Here is a 15343-nt window from a genome sequence, read left to right as displayed (position 1 = left end):
TTGTTATAGTATTGTTATAGGTTCTTATGAGGACTGAGTGAGTTGATTCACGTGAAGCACTTGGTAAGTGACTCACGTGGTTGAATTGTTTTTCTTTTGAATTGTTTTATTTTGAAGATTATATTCTCCATATTAAACTTCTGTGGTTACATGTAGTAAAATTATCCCCATTCAGAATGAAGCTTGTCATTTTGGGAAGAGAAATGCTTAATTTTAATGTAGTTGAATTTATCCAACTACATTATGGCTTTTATTTTTTATGTTTTAAAATACTTTTTTTTATCCTAAAGATATAAAGATATTAGCCTATATTTTTCTTCTGAAATTTTTACATCAAAGTCTTTACTAATTTATTTTTGATATGGTTCCAGGTAGAAATCCAATTGTGTGTGTGTGTGTGTGTGTGTGTGTGTGTGTGTGTGTGTGTATGTGGGGAAGTGGCCCTCTTTTCCTCTCATTCCCTCCTTTCAATGATCCAGCCACACCTGTGCTGTTGCTCTGTCTGGAATTTGACTCTGGGCCTTGGCACATAATGTCAGCTGTGCCTTGACTTGTTCTTCCTCAGATACTACATTAGATGACCCCCTACCTCCTTCAAGTTCTTACTCAAATATTCTCTTCTCATTGAAGATTTTGAAATTTAAAATTGCAAAACCTTCTCCCCTGCCAACACTCCCCCTGCCCCCCACCTGCTACAGGCATACATGGAAAGATACACACAGACACGCATCGCATGCTCTTTTTTTTTTTTTTTCTGCACAGTATTTTTTTTTATTTTAGGTTCCAAGATACATGTGCAGAATGTGCAGGTTTCTTACATAGGTATACATGTGCCACGGTGGTTTGCTGCACCTATCAATCCATCATCTAGGTTTTAAGCCCCATATGCATTAGGTATTTGTTCTAATGCCCTTCCTCCCTTCCATGTCCCTCCCACCCCCCGACAGGCCCCGAAGCATGTTGTTCCCTTCCCTGTGTCCATGTCTTCTCTTTGTTCAACTCCCACTTATGAGTGAGAACATGCGGTGTTTGGTCTTCTGTTCGTCTTAGTTTGAAGAATGATGACTTCTGGCTTCATCCATGTCCCTGCAAAGGACATGATCTCATTCCTTTTTATGACTGCATAGTATTTCATGGTATATATGCACCACATTTTTTTTATCCAGTCTATCATTGATGGGCATTTGGGTTGGTTCCAAGTCTTTGCTAGTGTAAATAGTGCTGCAATAAACATATATGTGCATGTATCTTTATAGTAGAATAATTTATAATCCTTTGGGTATATACCCAGTAAAGGCATTGCTGGGTGAAATGGTATTTCTGGTTCTAGATCCTTAAGGAATCACCACACTGTTTTCCACAGTGGTTGAACTAGTTTATACTCCCACCAAAAGTGTAAAAGCATTCCTATTTCTCCACAGCCTAGCCAGCATCTATTGTTTCTTGACTTTTTAATAATTGCCATTCTGACTGGCATGAGGTGACATCTCATTATGGTTTTGATTTGCATTTCTCTAGTGATCAGTGATGATGAGCTTTTTTAAATATGTTTGTTGCCCACATAAATGTCTTCTATTGACAAGGGTATGTTTATATCCTTTGCCCACTTTTTGATGGGGTTGTTTTTTTCTTGTAAATTTGTTTACATTCCTTGTAGATTCTGGATATTAGACTTTTGTCAGTTGGGTAGATTGCAAAAATTTTCTCCCATTCTGTATGTTGCCTGTTCACTCTGATGCTAGTTTCTTTTGCTGCTTTGCACAGTATTTTTTTTTGCACAGTATTTAATTACTTTATGAAACACTAAATGTTTAGCTTATTTCTTTTCAAATTGGTTTTCTCTCTGTACTGGAATGAAAAGTCCTTGAGGTCAGGAATAATTTCTTTTGTTTGGTCGTAGCTTCAATTTCTAGAATGGTATCTTCTCCTTAGACTATTTCAGTATTCTTCTTCTAGAACTCAGAGCATGTATAAATAGTTCTCATCTTGGGTTTTATTTGTGTGTGAGTGTGTGTGTGTGTGTGTGTGTGTGTGTGTGTGTGGTGGAGGTTGTAGGTTTTGCCTCCTCTTTCCTGATTTCTCTTATCCAGTAAATCCCAGGCTCTCACCATCAGTGATGGAGAAATTTTCCCGAGGGCCAGTGCTCCAAACAGTCTCCTGACTTTAATGTTTTTTTAGGCATGGATTTATAAAACACTTTAAAAACATTTCAAAGAGAATTGCAAGGGAAACAAAAATAAAAGGAGAAGGAACTTATAGGACATATCAACAAATTATAGCCCAAATAATGGTTGGGTATTTATTAATATTTTAAGCGAATTGGTATAAGTAGGTATAATATATTACTATGATATTATATATTACTATGATATTAAAAACAGTTTTAAAAAGTTATCATCTTTTAAATATATTCTGAAATATTTGCATGTAAATGATGTGCTTTCTGAATTTTTTTAAAGTAATCTGCATATGTATGTGGGCATGGGTATAGATGAATCAAGGTAGGTCATATGCTGATGATTATGGAAGCTGACATATGTGAACTCTGGGTTCATTTGATTTGTTTAAAAATTTCTTAAAAAGGTAAAAATTGGCCAGGCATGGTCGTGCATGCCTGTAATTCCAGCACTTTGGGAGGCCAAGGTGGGAGGATTCCTTGCACCCTGGAGTTGGAGATGAGCCTGGACAACAAAGGGCAACCTTGTCTCCACAAAAAACAAAGAGGTGCAGTGGCACACTCCTGTAGTCCCAGCTACTCTCGAGGCTGAGGTGGGAGGATTGCTTGAGCCTGGGAAGTTGAAGATGCAGTGAGTTATGATATTGCCACTGCATTCCAGCCTAGGTGACACAGTGAGACCCTGTCTCAATAAATAAATAAATAAACCAACCTTTCAGGAGAGGTTCTCTAGACATGCAGTTTCCTATATTGTTGGAAGCTAATGTCTCCATCTTCTCATTCAGAAGAAAAATGAGTTTTAAATGGTAATTCAGTCATTTTTTTCACTCATTCTTTTATTTGTTCAACAACGATTTACTACTTGTAAATTTACTATTTACTAGGTTTATTTTATTTTTATTTCTTTGTTTCTTGTAGATATGGTGGTTTTGCTATGCTGCCTAGGCTGGTCTCAAACTTGTGGGCTTCAGCAATCCTGCCACCTCAGCCTTGCAAAGTGCTGAGATTACAGGTGTGAGCCACCTGGCTTGGCCCTTACTAGGCTTTAAGCACTATAATAAGACCTAGAGAGGCTCACTGTTCAAAGACAGAGAGTCAAAAAGACAAGGAGATGCAACAGAGTTCTTTGTGGAGGTGTAGGAACATGGGAAGAGGGCTGCTTAGGTGAGGGTGGGGTGGAAAAAACTTCTTGAAAGTGGTGGCCCTGCTCAGTCTCAAAGGAAGTGCAGGGGTCACCTAGACAAAGAAAGAAGAAGTATGCTAAACCTATCCTGCACGCTAATCTGTCTCCCAACTAACATTTTTACATGCTGACTAGATTCCAAACCCTGAATTAACTACTTGATATTTCATTACCTGATTATTCTTCTTCAAAGTCCCCAAATAAAGTCTTCTTATTATTGCCCTTTGAGGTACTGAGAGATAAGTAATTTTTCTAGGTTCACAGACCTTGGGCTCCAGGTTTACTGATTCTAAAAAGTCGCATTATTTCGTCAACGTAAAGCCAAAAGAGAAATTTTGAACGCTAGTGACCATGTTGACACTGCGGAAGTAGTGTAATGACAGCAATACAAGCATTAACATGTACCTTATGCATAAAAGAGATAATTAAGAGTGTTTGTCTATCTTGTGCTAAAATTTATGGTTAAAAATGAAAAGCCTGGCCGGGCACGGTGGCTTGCGCCTGTAATCCCAGCACTTTGGGAGGCCGAGGCAGGCGGATCACGAGGTCAGGAGATCGAGACCGTCTTGGCTAACACGGTGAAACCCCGTCTCAACTAAAAATACAAAAATTAGCTGGGCATGGTGACGGGCGCCTGTAGTCCCAGCTACTCGGGAGGCTGATACAGGAGAATGGCATGAACCCGGGAGGCGGAGCTTGCAGTGAACCGAGATCGCGCCACTGCAGTCCAGCCTGGGTGAAAGATCAAAACTCTGTCTCAAAAAAAAAAAAAAAAAAAAAAAAAGAAAAGAAAGAAAAGCCTAATTTTAATTAGTTTGCATTCACAGAGTTATTTTCCCTTAGTTATGTTTTACAACCACCTCCAAAACAAAAATTTTAATATCACAACTGATATTTAATGTCTGAGTAATTTCCCTCACCTTACATTTAGGAAAACCAATGTTTCTATATAGACCCATCATGGAAAGGACATTGAGGAAAGTTTGTCAAAAAAAAAAAGGCCCAGAATTTTTGTGGTTGAGCCATAGTGAGTGATGGGCAGAACATGGCAAGCTCCCTAACAGCAAGTGGTCCAGTGATACACTTCACTGTCCTGTGAAAGCTGAGGATGCAAGGACCCAGTGGTGCTATCTGTGCCCTTTCTGAGTTGTGTCCTCACTCTGCTAGCTTCTCTCTCAAGCTATCAGCACAATGGTCGGCCTGAACAGCATTCTTAAAGACATAATGCATTTATAGAGTAGGGCAACATGAATTGTGTTAAAGCAGTTTTCAGATATATAGTTCAATATTCATGCCTAACAATGATGACAGCATCTTCAGCTCCAATTCCAGCAGTATTTTTTCAGCTTATATCTTAGATGACATTTGTGCCCCTCAAAACCTGTCTGTATCCCATGCAGAATGGTGTTTCAGTGTATTTCAGTCTTAATGCTGATGGAATGCAACACATTAGGGGACCTTGTTGTGGCAAGCAGCTATAGTCACTTCCTCTGCTAAAATGAAAGGGGTCAGGATTTGGGAAAATAAATAAATAAATCCCTGTCATTTCATAACACATTGACAAGAAGAAAAGACAAGTGCAACTTATCATTATAGGTATTGTTATTAACCTTCCTTGTTTATATTGCACAATTCCATTTATACCCATTATGATAGACTTAGCTAGAGGGCAGGTTGCATTTTTTAAGTGGGTTGATAGCAGTAATAATTTAGCTAGTGTTCATGTGTTTTCTATTTCTTGGTTAAGCACGCCGTATGGTCTTTTTCCTGTTTTACATATTGGATGTGTAAGAAACTCTGCTTTAATTGTGCTAAATCGGTGGTTCTCCTCCCTGGAGATTTTTTTAAAACATGCTAATACTTGAGCTCCACCCATCAGGGATTGTCATTTAATTGGCTTGAGTTTCTGAAAGTAGGGTGGGGCACTAGGAATTTGAGAAAGCATCCTTGAGATTCTGACATGCAGCTGGAATTAGACACAATTAGATCAGCTATGGATGACTTCAGTTGTGATATGTAGAGACTGAGGAAAGGCAGACTCAAAGTGGGTCACTATTTGGTAAGATTAGTTCTCTCTAAATCAGAGATGTTTTAAGAACAGCAGTGGTTGGGGATAGAAAGCTGAGGATATTGGAAGGAGTCCCTGGAAATTTAGAACTGTGGCCTGGGCTTCTGAGTGTGTTGTGTCTACTGCAGGAAGTTTGTATTTGCCTTGACTCTTATCCTGGATAGTGTATGCAGAGAGAAACATGAATTGCTCTTTCTTAAGTCTATACAAAGGGCTTTCATATAAAAAATTTCAAGTTCACTATATATATATAATATATATTACACATACACATATATATAGCATATATATAATATATATTACACATACACATATATATAGCATTTAAAAAAAAACTTCAAATCCCACTTAATTAAGCATTCCTAACAGCTGTCCTGTGAATTGTCTCAGCAGTATTACTCACATAGGACAAGTAAGAAAATTGAAGTTCTGAAAGGTTAAGTGCCTTGCCCAAGGTCATATAGCAATTCAGTAATGAGCTGGGATTAGAAATCAGAGCCCTGAAAGTCTTGTCTGTTGCCAGATCCATTGAATTTGGCTTCTGTTGCAAAATGAATGATGATTATACAAATTTAAAAATATAGAGTACATTTTTTCAGGCAGTATTTCAAAAGAAAGAAGTATATGGATATCCTGAAGCTAATTTTTAACATTCCTGGAAAGTTTAGCAGAAAAGCTTTGCAATTTTGCCTAATTTCATTTGTATATAGATAGATAGAATCTTTAGCTCAGTGTTCATTTTGAAGTACTGCAAGGTTTAGCCTGGGAGAGAATTTTAGGGGAAGATGCTGCTGTTGATGGATCTGCTCTATATATGGAACACCAAGATGAATAGGAAGGAAGTATATAAAACCTTCCTACTCATAGTTCTACTAGGGCATTGCATTTTTTTAAGCACTTAAGCCTCCATTTCTCCTTGAACAAAGAGAGAACATATTGGATTGATGGACTTGGATAATAAATACAAAGTTCATATTATCATTTCTGAACTCTTATAAAACTAAAGAGATCTTTTACGTTATTATCCATCTGTCAAGTTTCACTTCTGCTGCACTGGGTAGATTTAATAATGCATGTATGTACATTTCAGCACAACACCAGCACCTAGGTGAGTTGCCTACATGTAGCAGGTACCTCACAAATATTTATTAATGATGACAACACTGTATGCGGTAAATGCTTCACTCTGATAACTCAGTCACAGATGTAAAGGTGAATAAACTTAAGCTGCCTAATATTGTACTGCCATCTTTGCTGTCTATAGTGTTGACTTAGAAACAGCCTTTTTTTTTTTTTTTTTCTTTTTTTGAGACACAGTCTTGCTCTCTCGCCCAGGCTGGAGTGCAGTGGTGCAGTTTCAGCTCACTGCAAGCTCTGCCTCCCAGGTTCATGCCATTCTCCTGCCTCAGCCTCCTGAGTAGCTGGGACTACAGGCGCCCACCACCACGCCTGACTAATTTTTTGTATTTTTAGTAGAGACGGGGTTTCACTGTGTTAGCCAGGATGGTCTCGATCTCCTGACCTCGTGATCCGCCCACCTCAGCCTCCCAAAGTGTTGGAATTACAGGCGTGAGCCACCGCGCCCAGCCAGAAACAGCCTTCTTAATGACAATTTGGAATTTTTTCCAAGTCCAAGTTGTTTTCCCCTCATATTAATGTTCCTTTTTGAATAAATGCTAAGTCCCTTCAGTTTTATAGCATCCATTTGTGATGTTTCTGTTATAATAACACATATAGAGTAGCTATGGTTATTTTGAGGTAAGCCTTGTACTCTCTTTTCCCATTAATTTGTAATTCAATATTTCACAAACAAGTTTGTTGAGGGACGCAAAACAACCTTCTTTGAATATTTGAATGGTGCAAGCAGAATTCTGTGGCAATAAATAAAAAGGTCCAGTGATCCTGTTGAGTAGATAATTTTAAGAATAGCAGTGCAGTCAGTCTACCTTTTCCACACATTTGAAATGCAATCCAATGCTGGAATAAGAAATAAAATGTACATGTTTCTTATTATACATGCACATGGGGGTGATAGTCTTTGAATGATCATATAATGTTTCATACAAACCAAGACATTTATGAGAGTGAATGGAGGAGTTATTATTATTTAAGCTAAGATAATAGGTATTGGCTAGAATTGCCCTGAGAAAACAGGGTGTTTGACCATCCTATCCATTCCTCTCTAATAATATGAGAACATGGTTGTAGGTACTAATTGCCTTGCAATTGTAGTTTAATTTACCAGGAACATGGAATGGTTTTAAGCCATTCATTGTCTGCTCCTAGATGTACAAAACAGGAATGAGACTCAGCTCTGAATGGAAAGCTGGTTTGTCATCTTTTTTTCTTTCTCTAAATTACAGAAAATTTAACTATTGAAACTTTTTTTCTATTTTTTAAAATCTTTCTTTTCTTTCATGAACTCACATGCTAGAGAAAATTCCTTGCACCTGGCAATGTGTTCACACTTTACATGCAGTATCTCATGTAATCCTCCTAGCAGTTATAAGAACTAGAAACTTTTAGTTGGCCTGTTTTACAACTTAGGAAGTTGAGGCTTAGCAAGGTCAAAGAAATAACCTAAAGTCTAACTGGTGTTAGGGTTGCAACTCAACCCTAGGAAGTATTTAATGTGTGACTGTTAATGTGATATTAATCTTAAAAAGCATTGGCGTCATCCTTTTGTTTCAATCTTTGTGAGAGAAGAATCACCAGGATGGGTTCAGTTTTGTTTTTGAGTGGTGAATTGTATATATAAGTGAAGAGGAGGAAAGAGAACTTCAGGGTGAGAACCAGGAGTTATAAGGTGGTAAGCCTGGAACAATACTGGTGCTGTGAAGCATAATAGACCACTGATGTTTAATGGGTAATAGGAATATTTGAGAAACAAGGGAAACCCCTAAAGGTTAATTTTAAAAATCTATTAGAATTCTGCAGGTTGCTGCTGGAATAACTGCCATGCATTGCTGGTACATAACTATCCTGCATCTACTCTGCACCTATCCTTGCCTCTAGCAGTGCCCCCAATTTCCCGGCCACGCGTTCGTCTCCAACCCTGCCTCTCCTATCGGCCAGTACCTTTGTTCACTTCTGTTCTACCACCCACTTGCTGTCCCCCTACTCTTACATTTTAGATTAGTTGCAAACTTAGTAAGTCAGTTCTTTATTTTAACTCATTAATCGAATAACTCTGACATCAGGGCTCAGCATTCATGACACTAAATCACTGTGAGGTTCCCCAGTTTACCTAGCTGCAAATCACCCAAAGTGTCTCTTTACATACTCATTTCTTCTCTCTTTGTTATCATCTTTCTGGAAATGACTAGTGTAGACCTTCACAAAGAATCTATAAACATCTCTCCAGGTTTGTAGCCCATTCATGTGCTTTCTATGGTAAATATGCTTCTTAATCTTTAAGTCACCATCTTCTCTAAATGTTATTTCTTTTGACTATAATTAATAACAAGTATAATTATACCTGATGACTTAGTGATGATAAAATATGCATACATCAAAACTGAATTTAAACTAGTTATTTATTAGTCATAATCATGCTTGAGCAATTGTTCATGTCGGCAAACAGGCACTTTAATTTATTGTTATTCTTCTTCATAGGCCTAATGAGGTTGGAAACATCACTCACAAAAGCTTACAAATATGGCACTTTTTTAACACTGAAATCTTCTGTAAGCGAGTGCTATTGAAAAATTGCTTAGAAGGAAAGAAGTATTCCTTTAGAATATCAGAAGGACAGTGATGTAGACTATCTCTCCCCTCAACACCCCACCCCCGAATGCTCCCTTCTTTCCCTTCATCATACTATAAAGTCTCTTTTAATGGAAATATCATGGGCCTAAATGTCTGCCTAGTACAGTTTTAACTCTATCTACGTGATTTTTGGGAAATTACCTCTTCCACCCTCCATTTTCTTTTTTTTTTTCTTTTTTTTTTTTTTTTTTTTCCCGTGGGCTCTTTCCTGTTACCCCCCGGGGGGTGCAACGGCGCAATCTCGGCTCACTGCAAGCTCCGCCTCCCGGGTTCACGCCATTCTCCTGCCCCAGCCTCTCCGAGTAGCTGGGACTACAGGCGCCCGCCACCACGCCCGGCTAATTTTTTGTATTTTTAGTAGAGACGGGGTTTCACCGTGGTCTCGATCTCCTGACCTCATGATCTGCCCGCCTCGGCCTTCCAAAGTGCTGGGATTACAAGCGTGAGCCACCGCACCCGGCCCCATTTTCTTATCTGTAAAATGGGAATAATAATACCAGTCTGGTAAGAAGTTATAATAATAAAATAAGGGAGCATATGCATATGTAAAATGCCCAGACATGGATCTGACATAGATTAAGATGGTAATTCCTAGAAACATTTAATATGTTTTACACACATAGGTGATCTAAATGTAGTCCAGTGGCAAAGCCACTATCCTCCCCTCTCTATAGCTACTTCCCAAAATCACTTTTTCTTGAGTATTCAATGGAAAAGGAGGTGTTGTTTGACATCACTGTCTGAGAGCTACTACTTGGCCTTTGCCCATCTTCTCTTACCTGGCTTCAAACCATGACACTGGGGGCTGCCTCAGACTCTACTTCTTTTGTTGCTAGTTACCTCTTGGAATTCTGGAATTATTGTTCTCTCTTGACACAGCCCTCATGCTGGCTTATTATATCATGAGGTGAAATTTTTACAGGAGAGGGATATTGATGCAGACCCTAAGAGAGGATTCTTTATTTTTTTATATATATACTTTAAGATCTAGGGTACATGTGCACAATGTGCAGGTTTGTTACATAAGTATACATGTGCCATGGTGGTTTGCTGCACCCATCAACTCGTATAGGTGTATCTCCTAATGCTATCCCTCCCCCAGGCCCCCACCCCCCAACAGGCCCCAGTGTGTGATGTTCCCCGCCCTGTGTCCAAGTGTTCTCATTGTTCAATTCCCACCTATGAGTGAGAACATACGGTGTTTGGTTTTCTGTCCTTGTGATAGTATGCTGAGAATGATGGTTTCCAGCTTCATCCATGTCCCTGCAAAGGACATGAATTCATCCTTTCTTTATGGCTGCATAGTATTCCATGGTGTATATGTGCCACATTTTCTTAACGCAGTCTATCATTGAAATCTCATGCAAGAAAGAATTCAGGACAAGTCCATAGAGCAAAGTGAAAGCAAGTTTATTAAGCAAGTAAAGGAATAAAAGAATGGCTACTCCATAGACAGAGCAGCCCTGAGGGCTGATGGTTGCCCATTTTTATGGTTATTTCTTGATGATATGCTCAACAAGGTGGGAATTATTCATGCCTCCTTTTTTTAGACCATGTAGGCTGGCTTCCTGATGTTGCCATGGCATCTGTAAACTGTGATGGAGCTGGTGGGAGTGTAGCAGTGAGGATGACTAGAGGTCACTCTTGTGGCCATCATGGTTTTGGTGGGATTTAGCTGGCTTCTTTACTGCAGCCCGTTTTATCAGCAAGGTCTTTATGACCTGTATCTTATGCTGACCTCCTTTCTCATCCTGTGACTTAGAATGCCTTAACCATCTGAGAATGCAGCCCTGTGGGTCTCAGCCTTATTTTACCCAGCCCCTATTCAAGATGGAGTTGCTCTGGTTCAAACGCCTCTGACAAAATAAGAAGATCATTGACTGCTCTGTCTCAAGTGTACACTGCCTGCCCTTGAGCTTCCCACAACACTACTTAAGTCTGTTGTGTGTAAAGGATTCTGCTATAGGTTTGGCCATAATTTGAGGCATTTACATCATAAGGACAGGAAAATTCTTTAAAATTGAATGCCAAATATGTCCATTGCAAAGTGCAAGGAAATATACATGCACACATACACAAACACACACAGAGAGAGACACTCTTAACAGATAGTTCACACATCTCTGGTGTTGTTTCCCTAGCTTAAGATCCTCCCTTAACTCTCTCTCTTCAAAGACATGTACATTTTTCTTCATTTATGCAGTGTGGATCAGTTTCTCCTCTGGAAAATCTTACTTTGATACTAAATGTTGATTTTCACTAGAGGATCCATCCTTTTCAGCCTCCATCTGAATATCTGTAGGGCATGAAAATCAATGCAACTATTTTTCTCAAACTTTAGATTATTTTACCTGGAGTCACACCATAAAGGCAGACTACCTCTGTATGCGAGTGTGTAGCGTGTGTGTATGGTGTGTGCGTGTGTGTACATGTGCATGTTTAGTGTAAAGGGAGAAGTATTGATCCATGCTGTGTATGTAGTCTCGCTTCGGGTTTCTCCCTCCATGTGAGATGAAGGCATCCCTTTCGTTTTTTTGTATTGTTTTCAATCTTTATTTATAGACTCCTAAGATAATATTTGGACAAAACACACAAACACACAAACATACAAACCCACACTCAAGAAAACATTCTGAGGCTAAATAGTACAGTATAGGCTAAACAGAGATAATACAGTATAATTGACATTAATTGGGAGTAGGGGAAGATACTTTTTCCTAACGGCATAATTATTTACAGAAGATTGTTCCCACCCAAATAAAGATAGCTTTTTGTATTATTATGATGCAGAGCTGTCTTGGTAACCCTCTTTTTCTTTTTAAGCGTCTATTTCTACACTCCTCACAGAACCTTAACTACATTTAAAAAGGGGCCAATTACAGCATTTACTCTTTCAAATAGCAGCATCTGTCCTTTGACTTTATTGGCATGTTCTGCTAGGAAAGAGGTAGCCCACTCAAGTGGGGCAACTGAGGAAGATTTAATGAAGGGACTATTTACAAAGGAATGAGAAGTGTTAGGGTAGACTAACAGGGTATGTTGCTTTAGGACCTGGGCTAGTGAAAGTTAGGAGCCATAAAGTTGGTGAGGCAGAAACATTTAGTGGAATAAAACAAAAGTATTTAATAGCTATAGGCAAATTCCACTCCATAGGAACTGTGGCTTTTGTTAGAGGTAGGGAGAAAATGTGAGGCAATACAGAGGATGGAATCTGGTGGAATAAATATCCTGATGTCTCTATCCCTCCTCTTGCCCTTTTTTTCTTTTCTTTTGTATGTCCCATTCCCCCATTGGCAAAGCCCAAACAGAAGCCAATAAGCCGGGGGGACTACCAATGCAGCCCATCTCTGGGTATAAAGCAGGTTGAAGAAGAACAAAGAGGGAATCTAGGGGGAACAGACGGGAAAGATCCTGTACGTCTCCTTAACTTCCAGTTCAAGGTCATAAGATGTGCAAAGGTGCTGGTCTGTCCTCCTTCTGAGGATCTCATTAAAAATAATAGGAAAGGAATTTTAAAAGCCCTAATTCCTTCTCAAAAACAAAAGGAGAGGGCCATTAGTGGAGGAGAGATCTTTATGGATGACAACATTAATGGGTAAGACCAAAAAGTAGTGAAACTGATGATACGACAGTGGGAGTCATGACCTAATGTAGCAGGAAGGTGGGTGGTGGCAGGGAGAAAGCTCCTCTACCCAAGAGGACTATGCAGAGCCATGGTGACTGGTCTGATGGAGGACAGGGGTGAGGGGTAGGGCTTAGAAAAATATGGGTTATTAAATAACCAGTAGAGGCATAAAAATAGCAATATCATTATCGAAGATTGAAAGATGGTACAAAGTAAATTGTCAATTACTGCAGAAAGTCAATACGTAATGTCTGAAGTTCATAAATCAAGAACTAATGACATAAGCATAGTATTTATAGATTTGGAGGTAACCATAGAAAAATTAAATACAGAAGCAGTTGAAAGTGTTCCCTCTGAAAAGGAAGACAGAGAATAAGGAAGCTTTCATAGTGGGTGAGTTGCTTCTCACTGTGAGTCTTCTAGTATTAATGATTTTTTTTTAAAAATGCATATATAATTTTAATAAATTCTTCTTATTTCATTGTGCTAGCTTTCTATAAGTTAACTTCTTGGTATGGGTAGGTCCATTATTTGTACCAAACCTACCAACTGATTCCATCTTCTCTTACACTGTCTTTTCTCTCCATTATTTATAACCCTCACTGATATAACAGAATCCTCCCTCTCTGCCGCCTTCTCCACGTGCTCACACTCAGAGCCATACTCACATACCTTTCTTCTGAGTGTAGTTAGTTACGTGTCTGTCTTTGTAAATAAATGCCTTGCACTCTTACATCTCAGTGCCTTTCTTCAAAGTGTTTCCTTGGCCTGAATGGCTTCATTCATTCATAGATATATGATTTTTTTCTATTTAGCCATCAAGGCCCTCAAAACAGATAAAAATTTGTCTCCTTCATGAGCCCTCTTTGGTTGGCAAAGTCAAAAATGATTTCTGTTTCTTCTATACCTACCTAACACTGTGTCACTCTCTGACATTGCTCACACTGCAATGTCTTCTAACTAGTCATGTATATGTCTGCCCTTTTTCTTCTTGCTTAATGGTAAGTTCTGTAGGTCAGAGATTTGTCTGCATTTACAGTGCAAATAGTCTGTCTTCCACATAGTCATTGAAATAGTTGCCAAGCACTTTAATGATAAGTGATTTTTGTTGTTGATGTTGATTCAGAAGGCATCTAAAGATTGTGAAATGAGTGCCTCAACACATTAAAGTGAACATCAGTTGTTTTTCTATTGATGTTCCTATTAATACTTCTATTTCTCGGCAAAACCCTGAAGTAAACAAGATTTTGTTCTTTCCCAATTTTAGTGCCTCTTTCCTAAATTCCAATTATATATATATGGTTATAAGGTTATGAGGTTATGAGGAATAAGAAATCTAATAAACTAATATCCATAAATGAATAGGTGACTAATATATTAATTATTATAGGTGTGTTTTGTTTGCATTATAAAAAGTAGCCTGGAAGGAGAAATCCCTTACTCAAGGGACTGAGTTGCTAATAATAAAACACCAGAGATTTCAACTGTTGTTTGGAGAACAAAGAAGGTTTCTGGGGCCCCTCTGCATAAAACTTTTATGCCATTGGTAAGGTAGATTCTAATTAAACATATTAAGACAGTGGGAAATAATTATATTTGAAATCATCATTATTAAGTATTGTGTGTTTATTTCATAAAAGTAAGATGGAGTGTTAACTCCTGGTCTTTGCTTGTTATTTTCATTCCCAGGTTGACTTTCCACATGTGCTTACTTTATCTCTCTCTCTTTTTTTTCAATTGCTACCTGAATTTTGATCTGCATCAACATAAAAGGGCAGTATGTAATTTTCTTTTTCCTTTACTTCAGGAAATGCTACAATAAAACAGTCTCGATACAGAATCATCACCCAAGAAGCAGCCAATGGAGGCCAGGAATGCCCAGATACCTTGTATGAGGAGAGAGAGTGTGAAGATATCTCCTTGTGTCCTGTATATCGGTAAATAGTTACCTTTTAAAATTATCATTAGACCTGCCATAAATCATAACCTATTTTCTTTCATATAATATATGGTCATTTGGTGAAAAATAAGAAGTAAGAGGAGATCTGGGATTTACATAGCTTCAAATACTTTAATATTCTTACCCTCTTATCTGGAACATATTTGGGAGGAGTAGAGATATGAAAGTCTAATTAACAGGGGGAAAAGGAAACATGTTTTACTGTAAGTGAGCTGCTTGACTTATGCCACCAAGGCAATCCATTTTCAGGATCATGTTCGAAAGAGATTCAGGATGAGGTTGTTGCGGTTGTCATCTAGGGGCTGGGGAAAGGAATACACACCACACACCACACACACACACACACATACACACACACACACACACACACACACACAGAAAGAGAGAGAGAGAGAGGAGGTAACTTACCTTCATTCTATTGTTCTCATCCTAACATCTTTAATCAAGAATTAGGAACAAATTTGTACTCCCTTGTTGATTTTAATTAAAAATGTTTTTGGTTCTCAATTTTTGTGATACACCATTTCAGAAACCATCCAATTAGAAAAAAACGTTTAACTTGG

General features: G+C 38.5%; 1 protein-coding gene across 2 annotated transcripts in view; it reads left to right on the top strand.

The window, feature by feature from the left end:
• The window catches only part of THSD7B (thrombospondin type 1 domain containing 7B), a 919482-nt gene that overhangs the window by 510459 nt on the left and 393680 nt on the right, over positions 1–15343 (top strand). For both annotated transcript variants that reach the window (XM_032145845.1, XM_058434423.1), the window contains one exon: positions 14628–14757. In XM_032145845.1, coding sequence (XP_032001736.1) covers positions 14628–14757 — 130 coding nt within the window. The remainder of the gene's footprint in view (positions 1–14627; positions 14758–15343) is intronic.

The sequence above is a fragment of the Hylobates moloch genome, unplaced genomic scaffold (assembly GCF_009828535.3).
Source record: "Hylobates moloch isolate HMO894 unplaced genomic scaffold, HMol_V3 SCAFFOLD_24, whole genome shotgun sequence".
Lineage (NCBI taxonomy): Eukaryota > Metazoa > Chordata > Mammalia > Primates > Hylobatidae > Hylobates > Hylobates moloch.
The sequence above is the reverse complement of the archived record's forward strand: the minus strand, read 5'-3'. Positions and strand labels throughout refer to the sequence as shown.